General features: G+C 47.3%; 1 protein-coding gene across 2 annotated transcripts in view; it reads right to left on the bottom strand.

The window, feature by feature from the left end:
* Positions 1-23,612, bottom strand: part of LOC138515939 (uncharacterized) — a 671,334-nt gene that overhangs the window by 257,932 nt on the left and 389,790 nt on the right. For both annotated transcript variants that reach the window (XM_069630710.1, XM_069630709.1), the window contains one exon: positions 10,382-10,504. In XM_069630710.1, coding sequence (XP_069486811.1) covers positions 10,382-10,504 — 123 coding nt within the window. The remainder of the gene's footprint in view (positions 1-10,381; positions 10,505-23,612) is intronic.

Genomic DNA, 23,612 nt, shown 5'->3' with positions numbered 1-23,612 from the left:
CTGGATGTGAACTGTCACTAATTATATCATAAACAAGTTGTGTTGACCCACATAAGCAGGAAATCGGGTAACCCCACATCAACAAGTAACCTTGAATGAGGGCCCTGCAGTCAGGATATATTATTGTTTCATTCTGCACCATCTACTACTGCACTGCGTCAAAATAAATACATTAATCTGACAAAGAATATAGCCTTTGTTAGCAACCTCCATGATCTGAATCAATACCTCCTTGTCTGCAATTTGTATTGCCCGTCTCATTTATTTATGAAGCAAAATCCTCATTTAGGCCATTACTAGTTTTAACATGTGGGACCCTGCACAAGAAAAGCAGAATGGTGATCTGTTTCAGTCATCAACCAGTCACAAAGCTTCGCCAAGCAGGTAAGAACATCAAGCTTTCAGAGATGGGTCTGGGGGAGTTGGCCAAGGAAGTTCTTTGATATCCCTTGTGAACAGTTTCTGGTTTACAAGCGTTAGAAAGACATTCATCTTGTTGACAATTAATTATTGTGTCCATGCACATTAAACATGCAGGAAACAAGAATTGACAGACAACTGGAGCATTGAAAATGGTCTTCATTGTAATCCATTGATGGGGATTTATAGACATGCCTCCCGAGGTTACGGTAAGTGCTTGTTCTTGAACATTCCATCTGATGTATCGTGCAAAGGATTTTCTTTGCCACACCCCGCCCCTTGGTGAGAGGATTTGTGCTAGAGAGCCTTGGAGTTTGAATTTGCATCATGTTAGCCTTAAGATAGGTTGTGTTCAGGCACTAAACACATTTATAACTTACATGAATTTGGATCCCAAACAAGAAACATATGACACGACTCCTACTGGACAGTCAGAGCCAACATGTTATTTTTCCATCTAAGGAAAGAAAACAGCCATTTTCTCCTTAGCTGAAGTCAGTTTCGAAACCTTAGCTAGGCATGGTGCAGCATCCTTCAATGACGGATGTATAGCAGAAGATTTACTTTGGATCTGCTCTGTACTAGATTGCCACTATGTGAACTGTTTCTTCTGCAGGTTATAACTCAGCACTCTGGATGCCCAATTATGCAAAAGTCCACTGACATTATTGCCCTTGGTATCTAAATCAACAAGGGCTGCAGGCTTTCCCGGTCATCTAGGACATTCAGTACCAAAGGTCCGCAGGTGAGACTTCTTGCTACACATAAGAGGTATGAGTCCTGTCATTTGGGGGTTAATCAAACATTCCAGTTTAATCCACTCTCTGTCCACCGGGCAGAATGGTGGATGGTATGAAAGCGACATGGTTTGCTTTCTTTGCGAGTGCACCACTGTAGCGTTGCTGATGCATAGAGTCTACACAGCCGTTTTCTGTATATACAAGTTGGATGGGTTTGGAATTCGCTGATTCCCTTGGCTCAAAAGGCTCTTCCATCCTGCAGTGACCACGGTATAGCCAAGTCAATGTCTTCTATCCTTCTACTGCACAGTCTCCAGCATTCAAACAAAGAAAGTATTACTGTGCTGCCTCAGTATCGTCATTGATTTAATGTGAAAGTTGGGCAGGAAGTTTGGTCAGGCGGATTCACTTGTTCCCTTCGCCTATCTAGCTCTTCTTTGATGCAATCACGACAGGAATCCCAGGCACACCAAAGTGACCCTCTCCTGTACAGTTTTCCCCCAAGAGCCAACTTATGAAATCATGATGTAAAGTGTTACCAGAACTCCCAAGGATGCTTTGTTTGGTCTAGAAACTCCCCTGCAGACTCGTGTGGTCTCATTAAGAGTTTTGTTGTTATGACAAAAAGAGGTTGTACCACAAATATCACCTGTTTCTATCATCTTTCTCATCAAGAGTTGTTGTATTTTGTATTATATTGGAGAGAGTAAAAAATAGTCACGGATGGTGACACCTGCCATCTGTTTTGTAGGGAAGAGAAGGAAAGGGATGCAAAGCCTAAATCTTGTCAAGGACGAATGGAGAACAAGGGATAGAGGGGACACCCAGACCAGCAAGAGGAGGAGGAGTTAGGGGTTTAGTGGGCGCAGGAGGGAATGGGATGATTAGTACCTGCAGGGGTGAGAGGTGAGAGGTATGGGGATGCTCAGAACATGCCAGGAAAAGAGGGGGTAGTACATGCACAGACCCTACCATGCTAAAATGGAATTTGCAGATGTCTAGGATGAGGAGTACTACGGAAGGCCATGGCAGCTTTTTAGGAGTCACCCAGTGGAGTGGCATTCATGGAGGCAGGGTTCTGGCAAAGGGCCAGGGGTAGCTGAGCCTGGTGATCCAGCAATGTTGTCCTTGTTCAGGCACCCTTCCCCAGGCCATCTCAGAGGAATCCATTGGTCACATCAGCCAAGAGATGTTGGGCGATCAATCTAGATGCTCCTTGTTCTGTGATGGATTGTGAGGTGAGTCCTGAATGCAGAGGAAGCATCTGGTGACAATCAGTGACCAGAAGCAGGTGGATTTGCCTCGTCGCCTAATTGCAGGTGGATGACATGCGACACATGGGGGCATAGGGAAGCATGAATCTTCATGTAGTGATTAGGCCCTCTTCTGAGTCTCATTCCCGCCAGTCCCCGTGTGCTGGAGGTGTCAATCCTGATGGTACATACCCAGCGATGGATTGTGGTGCATGGCTGCACTGCAGAAGGGGTGTCAGCTGCCATGTTGGGATCAGGCAGGTGGAATGACCTGGTTCCTTCATTGCCCGCAAGGGGCAGAAGTCAAAATGAGTTTGGGGAAGTCTGCATCTCCACGTAGTGATCAGGGCCTCTTCCGGGTTTCATTTCATTTCAGAGTTAGACGTACAGCTCATAAATACTCCATGATGTTACCTCCATCCAAAAGGTGTAGATAAAATGTATTTGTTTTGCCATTTACATGTGCTCTGCACATCAAAAACATTGTCCTTTTACAGCCTTTAACCTGTAAGACACAAGGAAGGACTGCAAGGATTTAAACAAGGGGGTAACAATGTGACTATCACAGGTGCACACACTCCCTTCCCCTTTGTGAAAGGAGATGCACAAAAGGGAAAGTACCAAGCCTTTCATTTATTGAATTTTACTAGAGGACAGCTGCAGCCCAATACTCCTGTGCCCTTAATGGGAGCCTTTGAAGAGCGTCTGTGAATAGGAGGCACGCATTTCTAGTACGAATGTATACCGATTTTGGAGTGAACAACCTATTTCGCAGGCCAGGGAGGTGGGAGGTCTGTCAGCTTCAATCAGGGATTGGTGTCAGTCAAGGGGAACAGTTCCATCAATGGTGGCCAGTAGTGCATGTCTCGATGGTGTGCATCTTGGGATTTCACTGCACGAATCTGTGGAAGAAGGTCGGTTCTCTTCCTCTCTCTTGAGTTCAGGGCCCTGGCAAACGTGCTGGTTGCATCCGACTCCTGGGAGCATCCATACGCGAGAGTTCAAACTCTTACTAGTGCCCAGAAGTTTTTTGGAGTCACAGCCGAGGGCGTTTTGTCTTTCCAGGGATGGCTGCTTCTTGGGGAATGAGGTTGATCCCTGCCTATCAGAAACCACAATTCGGGAAACATTTGCAGGCATGTGACTTTTAGACAACACGTCAGCACTCCACTTTTCACATGCAACTGGGGGAGATTGAGTGTCTGCAATGTTAGTGTGTAGTCTATGCAAGAGTGCCCGGCTAGCAGGAAGGTTCCATGAAGCCAGAAGCAGGCCTAGGGAGCCAGCTCAAAGGGGGTCGGGCAGAGTTGTTACAATGTCCATCTTTTGAAGATGCCTATCCTCTTGGTGGGAAATGAGGGGGTACCTTATGCTGTCTGCTGGGCTGGTGGAGTTTGTATTCCAGTTCGTCTACAGGTACCTTCTGAGAGGCTCTCAGGTGCGTTTCCAGCATTTAAGACCCATGTCATTATGATGCAGTGGTTCATATAAGGAAGGTCACAGTCTCATGTCAGGGCCTCAAGGACCACTCTCTCCCAGACCTCACAAGTATTCGGCTTCTGGGGAAGAAGAGATTTGAGGGTTGTGTCTGAGGGGCGCCATCGTTCTGCAATTATGTACCGGGTTAGATTTCTTTGTCTGGTTTTCCTGGACCTTTAGGGGAGTAGGGGTAAAAGGTCAGGAAGAGGGCTGTCAGGGCTGGCACCAGTTTTCAATGGAACCATTCAGAATGTGAGCAACTGCCTTTAGAACAGGTTTACAAAGGAAGTTTCGAGCGGGTTATCACATCTCGGTTTCTTCAGTTTTAATCTTCCATGCATGAAGGAATGGAATGCCTCGGGCTCCTTGAGAAGCACGTCTCTAGCTGCTTCATCCTCGGGTTGGGCTGACATGTGCTCCAGACAAGGCCAATTCATGAATAAGGCTGTACAGGTGTCAATTAGATTTTAAGTTATATTTACAATATGCACCTTTTTATTCAAAGTGCCAAACACTTGATTCACAGTTTTCCATTATTGCTAAATGTAAAATGCCATTAGTTCTATCTGGGTTTTTTGTTACAAATTAAGATAGTATGACTTGAAACATATTATGAAATACACTTGACTGACAGCTCCGTTGTACCCTAATTTGTGTTGCATTCTCAGGCAGAACAAACCGATATTATAAGACATATGCAAGCAGTGGCCCCATTGATAGAAATACAATAGCATTGGTTAATGATCAATGCATAGTCTGCATCGGAATTGAACATAGTGGTTATTCTTATCAGACTGAAATCCGGAACTAACAGGCACATGCATGACAGTGCAGCAACCCTGTAACACTCTGAGCCATAATGAGCAATGGCATGAACAGGAAGCAAACAAGAAACTCATGACCATGATACCATAACAACAACAGCAGAGTGGAAAATAAAAAGCCAATATATAAAGAAAGAACTATCGGAGAATCTGAGCTATAGCGGTATCTCGTGCGTAAATAAGAGGGGCGGGGGAATGTGTTAGATTCATGCAGCCATGAAACCTGAGAGATCACCATAGGCAGGTGGGCAGGACACAGTGATCCTCGACCAAAGGTGGGCGTCATCGACTACCAATTGTTCAAACCTAAACCAAAAAGACACTTTAAGGAGTGGCTTGCAAGCCTCCAGGAATCTTGATCACACCTTGATCATTTTACTTGTAAACAACATGTCCAACATCAGTAACACTGCCATCTATGTACGCCAGCAGGCCAGCGATGTGCTTCCATTCGCGCGCTGTATCCTCCTGAGCCATCATTATTGCAGCCACCATCAATATGTGACGATGCTTCGGCACTCCTCCAGTGCCCAGGTGTGGACACTCCTTCGTACCTCTCAGGTTTCCTTCACATATTGACTCAACAATTCGTCAAACTTTGGACCAATACATTTTGGGAGCTGGACAGCATCACAGGATGTGGGACAAGTCACATTCTGTGGCAGGACAAGTCCAAATCAAAAAGACGCGATTTTACCTTCTAGCATGTCTAACCAATCTATATCAAAACGCATGAGGGTATCATCAACGTACAACACTATTGAGATGACTTTGTGTTTATAAATCTCTATAAGTGGGGTTTAAGTATAACCACCAAAGTTTTAATCTACCCTCTTAATATTTGTCATTAGCACCCGGGGCTGGGGAGCCAGTCAATCAGGTGACTAGGAACGTGGGCTGACACTACCAGTGAAAGCCCACGTTCTATGCCGCCTGATGGCTGGCTCCCCCACCCACCATCTTCGCCTAACCAGACCCTGCTTTTTTAAAATTCCCTCCCCCTAACACCTGCTCCCGTCCCCGCTCTGGCCGCCATGAAAATGGACGAGGGGCTCCATACAGAGCCCTGAGTTTCTAATTCATGGAGGCCATATTGGTAGAGTATTTTCTCTTTGTGAACGGGACGCAAGTCCTCCCGTGCATGGAAAGAAAGCACTTTCCTTTCTTTTTTTAAACCCATTGAAGCATTGACCTTATTTTCGGTACACACTGTGAGGTGGTGCATGGATTTAGAATTAGTAATAGAAACACTGAGATAGACAATATCCCTCACCACCACTAAGGATTTGGTGTAAAATAAAAACACATTTAGGAAACGTTTTTTGTGTGAAAGAATCACATTATTTTTGATGTCGTGCTATTACTTTCTAACTGATCTGGCTGACATCTTCCTCAAAATTAAAACTACGCATTAAACGAATGGGTGTATGATCACGTGAGCCATTCAGGACACCTAAAATCATCGAACTTGGAGGGGAAACCCTTTTAACCCAGTCTAACAATGAGGGCATGTCTGGCACATGTAAGTGAAACAAGCAGGGGGTTAATATGCAACTCTGCTTTAGGCCCCTGTATGTGGGGATGTCCTTGGAAACCCCCCCTGCTGTTAATCTGACTGACACTGAGGTATTCGTACGCAGCAACATATGGAACTTCAGCAGGCCTGCTTTCAAACTCAAGATTTTAATTTCAAGCGTAACCGTTCTCTAGATTGTCCTACTGAATGCTACAGAGAAGGCCAAAAAGGCAGGACAAAACAGTAAGTTAGGACGCGTCATGCAATGCTGCTTAGACATGTTGAATCTTTCCGCAACTAAATGTGGGCATGTACAACCGCTTCGAACTTATAAATGAACAGCCTGTGACGAGCTGCAATCTACCTTACAGAAGTGCAAGGATGAGTTGAGGCTGAAAGACCACTCAGAACTCACACTGCTGCAATCCAAGAGCCAACACAATCAGAAAGGTAAAACAGGGACACTTGGGAGCATAGCCTTACCTCTCCACACATTACCACAGAAGGCAAAAGAGGCATCTCTCTGTGAATGTGACTCAGTAGCGACACAAAGAGCAAAGCATAACCGTCCACAATAAAGGGAATGCCCAATCACGCTTCCATAATAATAGATATACTTTAATAAAACACACACCATCTGCAAAATAACTAACATAGAAAAACACTACACAGAACCCACTTATGAGGAAAAAATGGAGAATAAGCAAAGATCTCACAATGCAGCATTCTAATGAATCAGGGGTGTAAGGCAAGTAAAAACCACAGTGTTCTTGGATGAAAAGTGTGCAAAAGTGAACTAACAAGTCTTTAGGGCCTGAAATGGACCAAGGGGGCAGTTAATAGTCAATAGTACCTTCTTGCAGTTCTTGACGCTTCATCGAACCTGCCTTTGAGCAGTGGTGTAAGTGGATCAAGCTTAGATTGGGTACAGTAGATTGTGTGGGCCCAAGCAGCAATCAAACAGTTTGAGTCGGCAGGTGGCGGTTGTTTAAACGTTGATCCTGTTGCTCCGATGTGCAGTTCAGCGAAGGGGCAGTTCAGCAAAGTGGCAGTTTGCGGGAGAATTGGGTCGAGCTCTGGCGTAACCCCTGATTCTAGTCTGCAAGTAATCTTCAGTGGTTTGTCGGGTCATGGTTTTGAGCGGTTGATTCAAGCTTAGAAGGAGACTGGCTCAGCAAGGGCACAATGCAGTGCTGTGTGGGTTCAAGATGAAGGCACTTGTTTGAAGGCTCAGACGAGTGTTAGAAAGTAGCACTGGTGGGATCCCTCAGCACTGATGGCGTCAATCTTGGCTTCAATGGCTGTTCAACAAGTATTTGAGTCGGCAGAATGGGGGGCAGTTGCTGACCTGGTCCTCCAGGTGCTGTGAGACCCAATTCAGGGGACCGAGAACAGTGTGAGTCCTTTCAGGGTCTCCTCTCCCAGCTTTGGGAGCTACTGGTGCAGAGTGGCAGATCCAGGTCAACAGCAAAGTTCACACCCAGTGTGCCCTGGGAGTGGGTAGGGGCAGAGCTCTCCTCTATCTTGGACTGGTCCTTTTACACCTCAATGGTTAACGGCTTTGGAAAGTGCAAGTCTCCGAAAAGAGGTCCGATTAATCCATTCTCAGCTGTTGTTTCAAAGTGAATGAAAGAAGTGGTGTGAGACCCCTTCTAAAGGTAAATGTCCACAAGTGATTGGACTAAAACTAGCCTGCTTTAGGGGTCCAATCCCTGCTCTTAAAATAAGTGGACTTTGCCCTTCTGACACCACACCCAAAGTGCTTTGTACTGAATGAAGTGGAGGGGACTGGAAGGAGAGATGGATGCAGGGATGAACGACATGGCGGAATCTTCCTTCACGTGTACTGAGCTCCCCCTGTCTACACTAACCCCTGCCCTCTTCCCTTCTTAAATGGATCAAAAGCCCTCTAAAATACATCACCCTGGTGTGAGGCTAAGCCTTTTGTGAATGGGTATGCCCTTTGATTCCTGCTCCCAGGCCAGCTTCCTGTGGAGATGCTGTCTTACAGGAAGGGCATTACCTACCCTTACAAAGGTACAAAGAGAGTCAATCTGAGGCCTATGGACGAGTGGAGCAATAGAAGAATTCGATAGAGGTAGAATCCCCCAATGCTATAGTCCTTCCAGGAATGGCAAGTTCCAGCCTGTCTGGGGACAATACACATACTCTTTCCATGGCTGAGCATGGGCTCACATGGCTGACAAGTGATATCAAATGGCTTTGGCTATAATAAGTATGAGAATACCATAACTCGTGTATGTCTTACTTTTAAAGATTATTCTTTCACCAGGTGGTAGACTTATAATGATAAGGTTTTGGAACAGAGGTGCCTATCATAAACGCAGCCCATGCGCTGCAAAGGCTTGGCTGTAACAGCAGCTGTGAAGTGGGCACCTGTGACTCTGAACCTGTTCTGTGCCACTGATAGATCAGCTGATGCAGAAGGCTACTGATGCAGCACCCACAAGACCTATATGTTTTCTCCAGAGCAGGCCCACTCACATTATTACACCAGCATGTACCAGCGACAATGTACCAGTAACAGCTACACCTCAATTAGATTGAGGAGGGCAGCAATGAACCCCAGCTTTGCCAAGCGATCCTCTCAGGCCCCTTAGCCATGCTGGCCCCAGCATGCAGCAGTGCCAAACCCTTTGACCTTTTTGGGTTAGGCCAAAACAGTAACAGACCATTATGGAGTGAAGTGTTTGACAATCCCAGCAGAAAAGAGCCAAATATGCGTGACTATGAAGGGGACTCGCCATGAGGTAGGTACCATGAAGGTCGTTCTGTTACTTTCCGACCCAAAGTTGAAATTCTTTTCTCTAGAAACTGCTTTTGGGTTGCATAACTTTACAGATGAAAAGTGAAGAATTGCTAGAAACATGTGGCAGCTGGAAATGTCATTGCATGCCAACAAAAACAACATTAACCAAGCACAACATCAGCAGGACCAATTCCTGCACTGACAATGAGCCCACACTTCACTTCCTACCTGACAAGCATGGAGGCAGAACATTGTAGTTGAGAGCCAAGTGGTCCAGCATCCTCTGGGCATACCCATGGACTATGCATGGCTAGTACCAAGTCCTTGTGCCCAGTGCAACCTCATGATTTGCTTTGTATAAGGCTTCCCTAAACATACATATATGGACTAATTTTGCATCTGAAATGTATTAATTATTTAAACTAAACCTGTCTGGAGGACCTTCATATTCGAAAGAATAACCATGACTCCACTCCACTTTTGGGCGCTTTGACTTCATTGCTGAACCATTAACTCGGATAGGTGAACAGAGGGAAGCAAGCAGGGCCCTATAACCCTATATCTGGAACAATGCCTGGCCTATGACATGATTGGACCTGGTGAGAATTCCACAGAGAAGGCATGTCAGAGGAAAGACATATGCAGATCAAAGCTCATCCCTGATGTACTAAGGCAAAGGGCTACAAACTGTGTCACATCTGTCTCCCTTTCCTCTGTGCGTTGTCTCCTCTGTCGGAATCCAATGCAGACCGGGGTCTGCAGAGACAACTGCCTACATTTCACTCATGCTTGGCCCAAAAATAACACATTAGGCCTCATTACAACCCTTTTTGCAGGCGTTAAAGTCCAACCCGCTAAGGGACCTTGGTGCTAATTACGGCACCGTAATTTACGGTGCCGTAATTAGCGCCTTCCCCATTCCCATTGAGCCCTATGGGCCAAAAATGGGAAATGGGGAAGGGGCCATGGTGAATGGGGATTTACCGCCCCGCCAACCTTGGAATGGGGCGGTAAAACCGCCATCCACCATGGCGGAATCCGGCATGGACCATGGTGCTAACAGCACCATGGTCCAACGCCAGGGTTGTAATGAGGCCCATTATCTGCACATGCCCTCTATTCAACATGATGAGTGCCATTCTTTGGGGAGGTTGTGATTACTAAATCCAGAGACTATTGCAGATCTGCCATGAAAAGATTGACAGGCAATGGCTCAATACACAGCCTTGTTTAAGACGCTGCTAGCCCCGATCCTGTCCGAAAAGACAGCATTACAACCTAATCTAACCCTGACTGACATGTGTTCATGTGCCATTATCAGTTCTGTGTGAATTGGGGCCCAGAACTGTACTATTGACAGACATAGCTTCATCGGTTACCTTTTCCCGTTGCATTGGAGGATGGAGCCAACGCCGTCCCTTCTTCTGCAGACGTCATTGTACTGTTTATGCCACTGGCTGCAGTTAATGATGCAATGGTTGCTTTTGAAGTCGCACTATTGCCTGTGAATACAAAAAGTATGTTTGGATTCCTCTGGAGAAGGAGAAAGCAAACAAACACATTTAAAAAAAAAAATCTCTGAATGTATTAATTCAGCATAGCAATTATGTGAAGCACCTTTCCATCCAACCACTGAGGCACCCATAGTTTACATATAAATGACTTCATGGGCAACCACGATTTAGGGCCCTTTGAGACATGGTGTAGTGTAATGCATTGATACCTGCCTTTGATTTTCTTATATTACATTAATATTATATTCAATTTCGAGTTGGACTGTAATCTAACAATATACAACTCATGAAAATGAGCTGTCGCTGTGAATTGGCAACCTTATTTCACTGGGATGATGTTGTTCATTTTAGTCATTATCTGCTCTGCATACAAAAAATAGAAGGCTTCCTGTTGCACTCTTCAGACCACAACAGGCACACACAAAAAAACATGTCTCATGCGACTTCTGCCCTTCTAGAGGCTTCCTTGTGAGAACTATGGTGCACATAAGTCTCCTCTCCACTCCTGCACCCTAACAGTGCAGCCCTCACTATGCCTCAGCTGCAGCGTGGCTCTGACACGTTCCATCACTGCAGGACCACTGCAGACATCCCAGATCACGGATGGACATCTGCACTGCCTTTCCCTCACTGCGCTGAACCAATGCAGACCAGGTGACGTACAACTGACCCTGCACCAATGAAAAAGTGGCCACAATTGCACATCGCAATTTGTTACCTTTTGGGAAGACCCATCTGTGTTTTGGGCAAAATGTGTTATAAAGTTGCATTCTACGGGATATTTGGTCAGTAACATTGCTTAAAACTAGCGCATTACCTCATCAAACTGGTACACCGTGGGCCAAAAAACGGACTCACATTACAATGTTGGTAGGGTCCCTAGTGCATTGCCGTATTGCCTTATCGGCCAGTTTGAGCCTGATGCAGACATGGGGAGATCACGAGTGCGGCATGGCCTCGTCCCTTTACTGCAATGCCGATACTGAAGATGAAAGACATTGGGAGCAGATGGAGTCCTGGACTAGTGTAGCCCTGCCACGTCCAGCAGCACCAGCCTTGCACTAGTAATGACCTCAGGAGATCGGCCACCGGGAGAGAGCGGCTCATCTCTCTCCCCTCACACAGTCATCATTTACTATTATTTTTGGGGTATTTATTGAGTGCAGACCTGGCTTTGGGAAGCAACAGAGTGCTTTACAATCATAGGGGGAAGAACACAGTGAGGGGAGCAGAGAAAAAAGGAGCAGGGAGCTAACAGGGAGGGTGGCCATTTGGCAGCATGGGGGGGTGACAGTGGGGCGCTGATCACCAAGTCTCAGGTAGGTTACAGAGTGCAGGGTGTGTGGACCTAGGTGTTAAGGAGGTGCCATCCCTGCTCCCTGTGCTTATTGTCAAAGAAAGATGGAAAAAAACGATAGGATGATGCAGCTGAGTGCCACTCAGAGCGAGATCAGATACAACCAATCAACTAACACTTGAAAACACTTATTTAGGAAGACAATGATCACAAAGAATTCTACCTCAAATTTGAGGCACTCTCACATCACAGAAAGTACTTTTCTTTCTCACTTTTCAAACCTTTTTAACTTTTAGTGCCATTCCCATATTTCTGTTGTGTAATACAGACATTCATAGCCAGTATCCCCCATCACGATAATAAGATTTTTGTTGCGCTGATGACTTTTCCAAAGCACAGGGCCCTTCAATGTCTGACCAGAACCTAACAATGGCATTATAGGGCCATTATAGCCCTTAGTGCTGGTTATCAGTTATATGTTCTCTGTTCTCAGTAGAATAAATATGTGGAATAATATTATGTCCCTGTAAAAGCCTATTTAAAACTTCATGTTTTCGAAGCAAATGTGACATCACACCTCACTTTTAGTCAGGCCATAATACTCATTTCTGCGAAGAAGAGTGTCAAGGGGATCGGCGGAAAAGGAAACTGACGGGAAGTGTAAAATGTTTTCAAAAGGTTAACAGGCGGTCTTCGGCATGCTGTGCCCATTGTACCCGACGGACAGCTCGGAGTAGGTGCTTGTACCAGCAGATAAAGCCTGCAATTCTTTTGCAAAACCATAGTCGAGCATTGTGCTTCATTTTCTTTACTTGAACTCTTCAGCAGAAAGCAAGAAAATAACACTAACAAACTACAAATCAAACTACATTGCCCAAGTAGCTATGAGGTATTGTAGTTTCCTTCAAAAGTGTCCCCTTTGAGCCTCCATGAAGCCCCTGCTCTCCAGTTAACCTATAAAGCATGACTCTCCATAAATCCTTCCTCTTTCTTTGCTGCTCGTCAGTAGCGATGTGGTTTTCTCATGCAATCTTATTGTGTGATTTTATTTACTAACTGTACAACTTATAATAATTACGTTTATATCAATGTGTGCGTGTTACACATTGCTGACAAGAGCCTACTTCACGTGCCGGTGCTGCTGTGTGGTGCTCTCTGATCAGTGCGTGACTGCAGGAGCTGCAGGGCTTCCTGGGTGCAAAGCTCTCACTATCCTTTCATTTTGTAGTGGGAGGCAGAAGCGGACCACGAGGCGTGCTGTGCACACACATCACAACTGCTTTCTGAGAGAGTTGGCGAACCGGCATAGCACCTGGGGAGTTTAAGGACCCCTCGGCCCACACTGGCTTGCCTCACAGATGAAGGGGGCTGCTGCCATTATAGTAATGGTTGAAATCCGGAATGGTGGTTCCCACACGGGGCAAGGAAAAGAATAATAATTTTAAAAAGTGGAAGATTATATAATTATTAAGACAGGAATCAGCCCTAACAGCGCTGCCCCATGTTACACGGGGCCCGCTACAGACATCCAGCGGGCCCCTGAAGTGCTACATCCATCAGCACTTTGGAGGCCCAGTTCCTCTGGGGGTTGGGGCCTGATCTGGACATCTAGCAGGCCCCACAGTGCTATGGGACACAAGCACCATTGGGGGTGGGAGCAGCGCCAGCCATGCCCATGACCATGCGGACCTCTGCCACAAGTGTGGCGTGGGACCCTACTGAGTGTGTTGCCTCTTTAAGGGGATATGTCCCTCCCCTGTGTATGGCCCTTTTGACATGGCCCATGACTGTGTCATGGCACAAGCTAATAAAAGGAGCCTCCGCAGACACATGCAACAGAACGGCTGCAGACTCCCAAGAGGAACGACTGAGTCTGTGTCTCATTTATGTAGGTCTTGCGGCCTACATGTGGGGGCATAGGCCTGCATGCCCTGATGCTGTGGCACCCTCATGCCAGTACGGTGGTAGCGGTACGCATGGTCATGGGCATGGCTGTTGCTGCTCCCACCCCCGATGGTAAGGAAGATTTAGGGGTGAAGCATATTTTCGTCAAAACTAGCCATGTTGTTATGTCTAGTATCTTGTAAGAGAGTAATGGATTTAAGGGCCCTAGACATATCACATAAGAAGTTTTACTCAGAAGCAGTGCCCTTTAGGGTGACTAGGCATACAAAATGGACCCCCAAAACCGTTTCTTATCCATATTTTGCTGATAGACCTAAGTTGTGTGTGGCAAATTGTTTAAGGATCTATGAAAGAATGACTGAAGCACTTAGACCAGCAAACGTGATACAACTGCTTGTATAGCAGCATGCGCCCTTTGGGCCAGCCTCTGCATCCACGATTGACAGATGGGTCAAATGGGTTATGATTGAGGCAGGAATCGATATATCAAGGTTTGAGGCATGTTCTGCTATGGGCTCTATGGGTCCTTCTGTAGGGGTAACCTCGGAAGAGATTGTTAGAACAGCAGACTGGTCGAGTGATGCGACTTTTAAGAAGTTTTATTTTAAGCCAATCAAAGAAGTGTCGACTATGGAGATCGAAACGCTTTGAACTACAATAATGCTCACCTACGGTCTTGCAATAGAATAAACATTACCCAGGCCAGAATAATAGAGGAACCTTGAGTCTTTTAAAGATATTGCAGCGGGCATTATCCCTCCCGTTGATCTAATTTATATAAAAGACGTGACATGTTCTGATGACTTTTGTAAATTTAAACCCACCCTCAACATATGCAGAAAAAAAGAATGTGGCCAAAGCGGAAAGTAATTGGATGTGTTTGTTGCAAACATTCAACATTTATTGTTCATTGCAGAGAGTTAGACGTTCCGAAGCTCAGTTTGGGAGAAGTTCCATCCTACAGCAGGACGAGGCGTTGAGGACGATGACCACCTAATAAAGAGTGAGGACTCAGGGAGAATCATGCCTTATAGTGTGCCTGGAGCAGAGGGGCTTCATGGAGACTCAAAGGGGACAATTTGATGGAAACTACAAAACCTCAGTTACTTGGACAATGTATTTTGATCTGTAGTTTGTAAGTGTTTTTTTCTGGTTTGCGGCTGAAGGGTTCAAGTAAAGAACATGAAACATATTGCTCACTTCAGTATCTTTAATAGAATCAAGACTCCCTGTACTATTTTAGTCTGGGCAAACTTTATCACTTTCTAGTTGTAATAAGTTATTACGAGCAACTAATGATGTCACATTGCCCTTGCTCAGCACATGGTAGCGCTCATTAACTAAGCGCAAGAGCTATTGCTCAAGGCCAGCACTACTGTGCAGCGTGTTTGGACATGCTTGGATGCATCGGAAGTGTAAAGGGAATGGTTTTATAAAACAAATCGCATAAGGGAAAACTAGATCTGATAAAGAGAAATTGCATGATGAGCGCAGAGCTAGCAACAAACCCATAAAAGAGTAGAAAAGGAAATTAGTGAAAAATATAAGCTGCCTAAAGAGAAAAAGCAGGGAGTATGATGGAAAGAGACAAAACACGGGAAAACGCAGAGAAGGTAAAGAGGAAATGAAGGAGAGAGCAAACTAAAATGGAGACGAAAGCAAAAGACTGAATTGATACGTCCTCTTATATAGAGTGATACAAGGAGCTGAAGGAAATACCATTGGATGTGAGTAAAGAAGAGATATAGGGCCTCATTCCGAGTTTGGAGGTAACCATGGTGCTATTTGCGCCATGGCTGCCTCCAAAACCGGGTCCGGCACTGGTCTGGTTGAATGGGGATTTACCAGGTTATTCCGAACCTGGAGGACCCGGTATGTCCCCATTCAAACAACCATTCCCCATTCCCATTTGAGCCCCCATAGGGCTCAATGGGAATGGGGAAGGCGCTAATAACTGGCCCGCGAATAGCAGGCCCGTTATTAGCGCCCTGGTCCCTTAGCAGGACCCGTAAAGGACATGTGGTTAGACCACACGTCCTTTACGGTTCCCGTTAAGGGACCTCGGAATTGGGCGGTAAATGATTACCGGCACCGGTCTCCTTACCTGTGCCCGGTATCCCTTACCGTCCAATTCATAATGACCCCATAGACATAGAAAGAATCCAGTGCTAGAGAAAGGCACTTGGAAAATTAAAGAACAAAAGTAAAATGAGAACTGCATTGTAAAGAATCAAATAACGGAACTGTAGGTAAAACAGGGAGTTGTAAATCACTTAGGAGTTCTGTGATCTTAAAAAGGCACGGGGGGGCCATTCCGAGGTTGGAGGTAAGGGGAAAAGGATGCCGGTAAAGTATTACCGGCATCGCTTACCACTACGGGCTATTCCGACCAACCAGACCGCTATTTACGGCACCGTAAAGTACGATGCCGTAAATAGCAGTCAGGACGGGTGCACGCGACACACCATGCCGGCATTAGCAGCATGCCGTAAACCGGAGAAGATCACAAGTGATGCGGACATGCAAATAACGGCCTCCAGATGGCCGAAAAAGTGCATACCGGCATGGTGTAAATACCGGCATTGCCGACCAGGCGTTAAGAACCCTGAGCAGTGTTTCCAAGAGCCACAGGTGCACACAATCAGTACAGGTGGAGGCAATGGAGTCAGGGCCAGTACAAAAGGAGCACCCCCACACACCACACCCCCTCCCACACCAAGATGATACCAATAGTAGTAGCATTACTGGAGCTGGAGGCCCTGCTTGCAATGCCTCAACAACAACAACACCAACAGCTGCCAGCACAGAGGAGACGCAGGAGGAGAAGGAGGCTGAGACAGGGCCAGCATGCCCCACCAGTGCAGCCACCGTTACCACACTGGCAGCCCCCAATCCCTCGCATCAGAGCCACCCCCTTCAACCTAACACCTGAGCAGATCCACACCCTGAACCGGCTTGACCGTGACACGATCACCACCACCATAGTGGACCTGTATCAGAACTGGCAATATTGGCTACGGGTTTAGCTAGGTGATCAGCTATATCTTCGTCTTCACTCGATTTGTAACCCTCCCCTGTCTCTTCCTCCTCACCTGAATAGTCCAGTTTCTTCCGGCGGGTAAGTCCTGTGTACGGCTTCTTCTTTTTTAGAAGATATGGTCTACCTCGGAAAGAAGCCACCGTGACTCTCAGACAAAGAAACCCCGCGGTGACTCCCCTCCGCGACAGCCAGAGGGGAAAAAAGCCACTGGAACGGCAAAAACCCCTGGATCCAATATAGACGTGAAGATTGTGGGCGCAGTCAGCACAGTCGTAGGTTGAATGATCCTTTGCCGGAGACCCAGATGATAGGTAAGGTTGGCGATACCGCTGATCGAGGGAATAGGAGATGGTAGATTTCAGGTAGGCACCCCTCAGGGTGGAGGACAAGAGTGAACGGAGTAATCCGAGGGCAGTGTCTCTAGAGCGAAGAAATTCTCAGCAGAGATTCAACACGAGAACAGAAACACAGGAGAAGGCAAACAGGATACAGAGGAGGGGGGGCCCGTAAGGAACGGGAGGTGGAGAAAACAACAGGAAAAATAGCAAGTAGACTATCCGAAGGGAAAAACTAGCGCAAGCAACAGGGCGATGAGTAAACACAGTTGCAACGCGCCGAACCGCCGGCAGCCGAGTGGTATATATACAAACGGCGGCGGCCATCTTGAAAACAACTAGACCGCGTCTGATAGACGAGGAGGAACGTAATGGAACATTTTAATGGCGTCCTCGCGTCCACCTTCGCCACAAACGCCAGTCTCTGGCGGCTGTGACAGTATGCCCCCTCCGAAGGCATCTCCCACCCGGCCTTTCTGGATGTAGTCGGTGGAACTTGTGTAACAGTTGAGGAGAGTGAATATGGAACTGTGGTTCCCAGGTGTCTTCTGAGGAGGGATATCCTTTCCAATGAACGAGATACTCAAGACGTCCCCTATGATAACGGGAGTCCCGTATCCGAGAAACTTCATATTCCTCGGAAGCTGGAACTGGCAAAGTACCCAGTTTGGGGGATGCTTGTTTCCGGGTATCTGGCACAAAGGGGCGTAAGAGTGATGAGTGAAACACGGGATGAATCCGCCTGAGTACCTTTGGCAACTTGAGGCGGAAGGCCACCGGATTAACCTTTGAAGTTATCTCAAAGGGTCCGATGTAGCGGGGTGACAGCTTAGAAGGCCGAACCCATCGAGGAAGGAACTTGGTGGACAGCATGACCTTGGACCCTCTGTCCCAGGCAGGAACTTGACTTCGGTGTTTGTCCGTTTGCTCTTTGTAATGACTGCTAGCCTTAGAGAGGCTCTGACTGGCTGTGTTATGGGCCTCCTTGATCTGCGCAAGGGTATTCTCCAAAGTAGGAACGTTAGTTTCCTCCCAGAAACACGGAACTATGGACTGCGGGTTGTATCCGTAGGTACAAAAGAATGGGCTAGTACCTGTAGCCGTGTGGATAGCGTTATTGTATGCAAACTCTGCTGTGGGAAGCAGGTCCACCCAGTTGTCTTGCTGTTTATTTATGAAACACCTTAAGTATTGCTCTAAGGTACCGTTTAACCTCTCGGTTTGTCCATTTGTCTGGGGATGAAACCCCGACGAAAGAGCTCTCTCCACGCCCAATGAATTGCACAATGCTGCCCAGAATCTGGAGGTATACTGGCTGCCCCTGTCTGATATTATCTTTTGAGGAAGCCCATGTAACCTAAAAATGTCCTTTAGGAATACGTCAGCCATGACCGAGGCGGATGGGATCTTTGTCAATGGAGAAAAATGTGCAAGTTTCGAGAAAGCGTCTACTGTTACCATAATGCAGGTACAGCCTCGGGATACCGGCAACTCCACAATAAAATCCGTAGAAATGCATTTCCAGGGGCCAAGTGGAACCGGCTCCTGTTGTAACAGCCCCATAGGTTTCGAGGTGGAATATTTGCTTTGTAAGCATACCATACAGGATTTAACATAGACTTGCGTGTCAGCCTTCATGTTCGGCCAGATGAACGCCCTTTGGAGAAGTTCCAGAGTACCTCGTACTCCTCGGTGACCAGCGGTCTTGGAATCGTGGCACCACTGAGTGACTCGTCTTCTAAGATTACTGGAAGGAATAAACAGTCTTCCGTGGATAAAGTGCAACCCGTCCTTAGTGGTGACCGGTTGATTTCCCATAGTGAGAGCAGGTTCTTGGAGGCAGGCTCCTCGTACTTCATCCAAGAAGTTAGACACTGTAGATATGATCCGGGTACGAGGAAACATAAACTCCTTTCTGTAAGGGACGATAACATCGTCTCTGCGGGAGAGAGCATCAGCAACTAGGTTTTGAGAGCCAGGGATGAATGTGATGACAAAATCAAACTGGGCGAAAAAATGAGCCCATCTGGCCTGGCGGGTGTTGTAACACTCTTGCTGCTTGAGTATTTGCAGATTTTTATGGTCTGTTCGTATCTGGAACGGGTGTAGGCTTCCTTGGAGCAAATGCCTCCATTCCACACAAGCCAATTTCATAGCAAGTAATTCCTTCTCTATGACTGAGTAGTTTCGTTGGCTAGGATTTAGAGTTTTTGAGAAATACGCCACCGGATGCTCTAGGTCCTCGACTCTCTGAAGAAGAACCGCACCTACGGCTGCTGCAGAAGCGTCAGTTTCCAGGATAAAGGGTAGTAGCTGATCTGGTTGTTTCAAGATAGGAGCTGCACAGAACTTGTGCTTTAAGCCGAGGAAGCTTTCTTCAGCCTCACTAGACCAGATGAAAGGGCCTGTGGATTTCTTGAGAAGGGATGTAATAGGAAGAGTGAGTAAGGAAAAACTTGGAATGAACTTCCTATAGAAATTTGCCAGCCCTAGGAAACGTTGAATGTCCTTCACCGAAGAAGGCGATGGCCATGACAAGATGGCATCCACCTTCCTGGGGTCCATAGTAACCCCCTTGTCGGATAGAATAAATCCCAAGTAAGACAATGAGGATTGAGCAAATGCACATTTCTCAGGTTTTACCAGAAGACTGTGACGTTGTAGTCTGCGCAAAACTTCCTTGACATGTCGGGTATGTTCCTCCTGGCTCCGTGAGAAAACCAAAATGTCATCCAGGTAAACCACTGTGTTAAGGTTAAGAAGGTCGGAAAACAATCGGTCCATGAATCTCTGGAAAATAGATGGTGCATTGACTAGGCCAAACGGCATGACTTGGTACTCAAACAACCCATAGGGGGTGCGAAACGCCGTCTTCCACTCATCTCCTGTTCTTATGCGGAGTAGATGATACGCATTCCGTAGATCAAGTTTAGTAAACACCACAGAGCCTTGGACAGCCTCTAGGATCTCTGATATAATGGGCATAGGGTATCGGTCTTTTATGGTCACTCTGTTTAACCCCCGATAGTCGATACAGGGCCGCAGCTCCTTGGTGTCCCGTTTGGGTATGAAAAACAGAGAGGCCCCAGCGGGGGATTTGGAAGGTCTTATGAGTCCGTTGGCTAAATTATCATCAAGGTAGCATCGGAGTACAGCCTTCTCCGATACTGAGAGGGAGTACATCTTTCCAAAGGGGACCAATGCTTGTGGCACTAGGTCGATACCACAATCCTCTGGGCGATGTGGAGGGAGTCTAATGGGGGTCTGCTCCTGAAAGACTTCGTTGTATTCTGAAAGACATTTTGGGATGCAATGGATTGTACTGCCTTCAACAGCAGACATGGTCTTTACAGTGGTGAATGTTGGTTCTGGAAGGCATTCTCTTAGGCAAAAGGCAGAATGGAAACTTAGTAGGTTCTTAGACCAATCCACCGTTGGGTTGTGTTTCCTGAGCCAGCCTATTCCTAAGATGACAGGGAAATGGGCCACCCGTATAATATCAAACTTGATGATTTCAGAATGCTGGTGTATGGACACCTGTATCTCCTCAGTGGTGTGGGTAATGAGTCCTGAACATAAAGGTGTACCATCCACTCCTTCAACCTTTTGGTCCTCCTTTTTCTCAATTCTTAGCAGACCCATCTTGTCAGCCCAATAAGTGTCAAGGAAGTTTCCAGCCGCACCACAATCCAGTAGGGCCTGCGTCTCTACCTCTCTATTCCGGAAGCGGAGTTTGATGGCTATCACCATGAGACGCACATCTTCGCTCATCTGAGAAGAGGCCACAGAAAGTGTAGTGTAGGAACAAGGCGTAGCCCCTCGATAGTCCGTTCCACTGACTATCGAGGGCGTTCGTTTCCCGATCTCCTTGGGGGCACATCGGGACAGTCTCTCAGCAAATGGTTGGCTCCTCCACAATATAAACAAAGGTTCCCTTCACGTCTCCTCTTCTTTTCTTCGGCAGTCAACGGAGATCTGGTGCTTCCGATCTGCATGGGTTCCTCTCTGGCGTGGCGCGATACAGGCGAGGAGGAGGCGGGGGGTATATCCAAGAAAGATTGTGGACCTCGGACCTTCTTCCTTTCGTTTCTTCGTTCCAACAGGCGGAAATCGATTCTTAGAACTGCAGTTTGAAGATCCAGAAAGGTGTCTGGGCGCGGGATCCGGGCAAGCTTATCCTTGAGCTCTTCTCGCAAGCCCCGGCGGAATATGATATACTGGGCCTGCTCTTGCCAACCTGCCTCTGCAGCAAGTTTCTTGAACGTGGAGATATAGGATAGTAAGTCGGTACTCCCTTGACGTAAATCCAGCAGGTCTTCGCTAGCCACGTGTGAGCATTCGGTTCGTAAAAAGGTGTGTCGCAGCAGTTCCTTAAAGGCCGCGTAGTCCTGCAACACTGGGTCTGATAGGGATACCAATGGAGTAGCCCATGCCAAGGCGTTTCCCGTCATGTGCGTGATCATGAAACCCACCTTGGAATGATCTGTGGAAAAGGCATTTCAGCGGAAGGTGAAGTGAATATTACAGGCCTCCAGGAATTCCTTAACCTTTCTTTCCGAGCCGTCGAATTTACCTGACACCAGGGGTAGTGGGGGTAAATCGGTTGTCTGTTGTTCTCTTGCAGCTACTCTTTGTTGGAGCGCCACGTTGTCAGCCTTTAGTGTTTGGACTTCTACGTTGAGGGTTTGGACAGCTGTCACCAGCTCTTGCAGTTGTTGTGGCGTAGCCATGTTTTCTGTTGGGCGTTGCAAACTATCAGAACTGGCAATATTGGCTACGGGTTTAGCTAGGTGATCAGCTATATCTTCGTCTTCACTCGATTTGTAACCCTCCCCTGTCTCTTCCTCCTCACCTGAATAGTCCAGTTTCTTCCGGCGGGTAAGTCCTGTGTACGGCTTCTTCTTTTTTAGAAGATATGGTCTACCTCGGAAAGAAGCCACTGTGACTCTCAGACAAAGAAACCCCGCGGTGACTCCCCTCCGCGACAGCCAGAGGGGAAAAAAGCCACTGGAACGGCAAAAACCCCTGGATCCAATATAGACGTGAAGATTGTGGGCGCAGTCAGCACAGTCGTAGGTTGAATGATCCTTTGCCGGAGACCCAGATGATAGGTAAGGTTGGCGATACCGCTGATCGAGGGAATAGGAGATGGTAGATTTCAGGTAGGCACCCCTCAGGGTGGAGGACAAGAGTGAACAGAGTAATCCGAGGGCAGTGTCTCTAGAGCGAAGAAATTCTCAGCAGAGATTCAACACGAGAACAGAAACACAGGAGAAGGCAAACAGGATACAGAGGAGGGGGGGCCCGTAAGGAACGGGAGGTGGAGAAAACAACAGGAAAAATAGCAAGTAGACTATCCGAAGGGAAAAACTAGCGCAAGCAACAGGGCGATGAGTAAACACAGTTGCAACGCGCCGAACCGCCGGCAGCCGAGTGGTATATATACAAACGGCGGCGGCCATCTTGAAAACAACTAGACCGCGTCTGATAGACGAGGAGGAACGTAATGGAACATTTTAATGGCGTCCTCGCGTCCACCTTCGCCACAAACGCCAGTCGCTGGCGGCTGTGACAACCTGATACACAACGACATAGTGAGCCTCATAGTAATACGCACCGCCATCCCCCCTCTACTGAAGGTAGTGTCTGTGCTCCACTTCCTTGCCACAGGCATCTACCAGCACACAGTGGGGCACATGCATGGCATATCACAACCCTTATTTTCCCGGATACTGAACCAAGTGCTGGATGCGCTCCTCAAGCACACAAGGGACTACGTATCCCTACCATGGACTCCCCAGGAGATATTCGATACAAAAGTTGCCTTCCATGCACTGGCAGGCATGCCAAATTGTGTAGGTGCCCTCGACTGCACCCACATGGAGTTGGTGGTCCCGCATGCCCTGGAGGTGGTGTATCGCAACCGCAAGCAATACCACTCTGTCAATGTGCAGATGGTATGCAACGTTAGCAAGATCATCACACATTGCTGTGCCCGATATCCAGGATCAACTCATGACTCTTTGGTACTGCGGAACTCCACGCTACCACGCTACATGGAGCGACATGCTGGAGGACGTCCCTGGCTGCTTGGTGAGTTGCCTGACTGGGCCATGGCAGTGCATCAGGGTTGTAAGGTGGGTGGCTGCATACTACAATCGTGTGTGAATGGGGGGGATGCATACTCCACCTGGCTGGGATGGGGGTGGGGGATGAATACTCCACCTGTCTGGGAAGGGGGTGGGGGATGCATACTCCACCTGGCTGGGAAGGGGGTGGGGGATGCATACTCCACCTGGCTAGGAAGGGGGGGATGCATACTATACCTGGCTGGGTAGTGGGGTGGGGGATGCAAACTCCACCTGGGTGGGAATGAGGGGGGATGCATACTCCACCTGGGTGGGAATGGGCGGGAATGCATACTCCACCTGGGTGGGAATGTTGACGTCAGTGCACGATGTGCACATCACCGAACACGGTGCCCCAAAGCAGCTGAAATGGTACATGACAACCAAATCC

The sequence above is a fragment of the Ambystoma mexicanum genome, chromosome 6q (genome assembly GCF_040938575.1).
Source record: "Ambystoma mexicanum isolate Mex_15411 chromosome 6q, UKY_AmexF1_1, whole genome shotgun sequence".
NCBI lineage: Eukaryota > Metazoa > Chordata > Amphibia > Caudata > Ambystomatidae > Ambystoma > Ambystoma mexicanum.
Note: the sequence above shows the minus strand (reverse complement) of the source record. Positions and strands in the feature narration are given on the sequence as shown.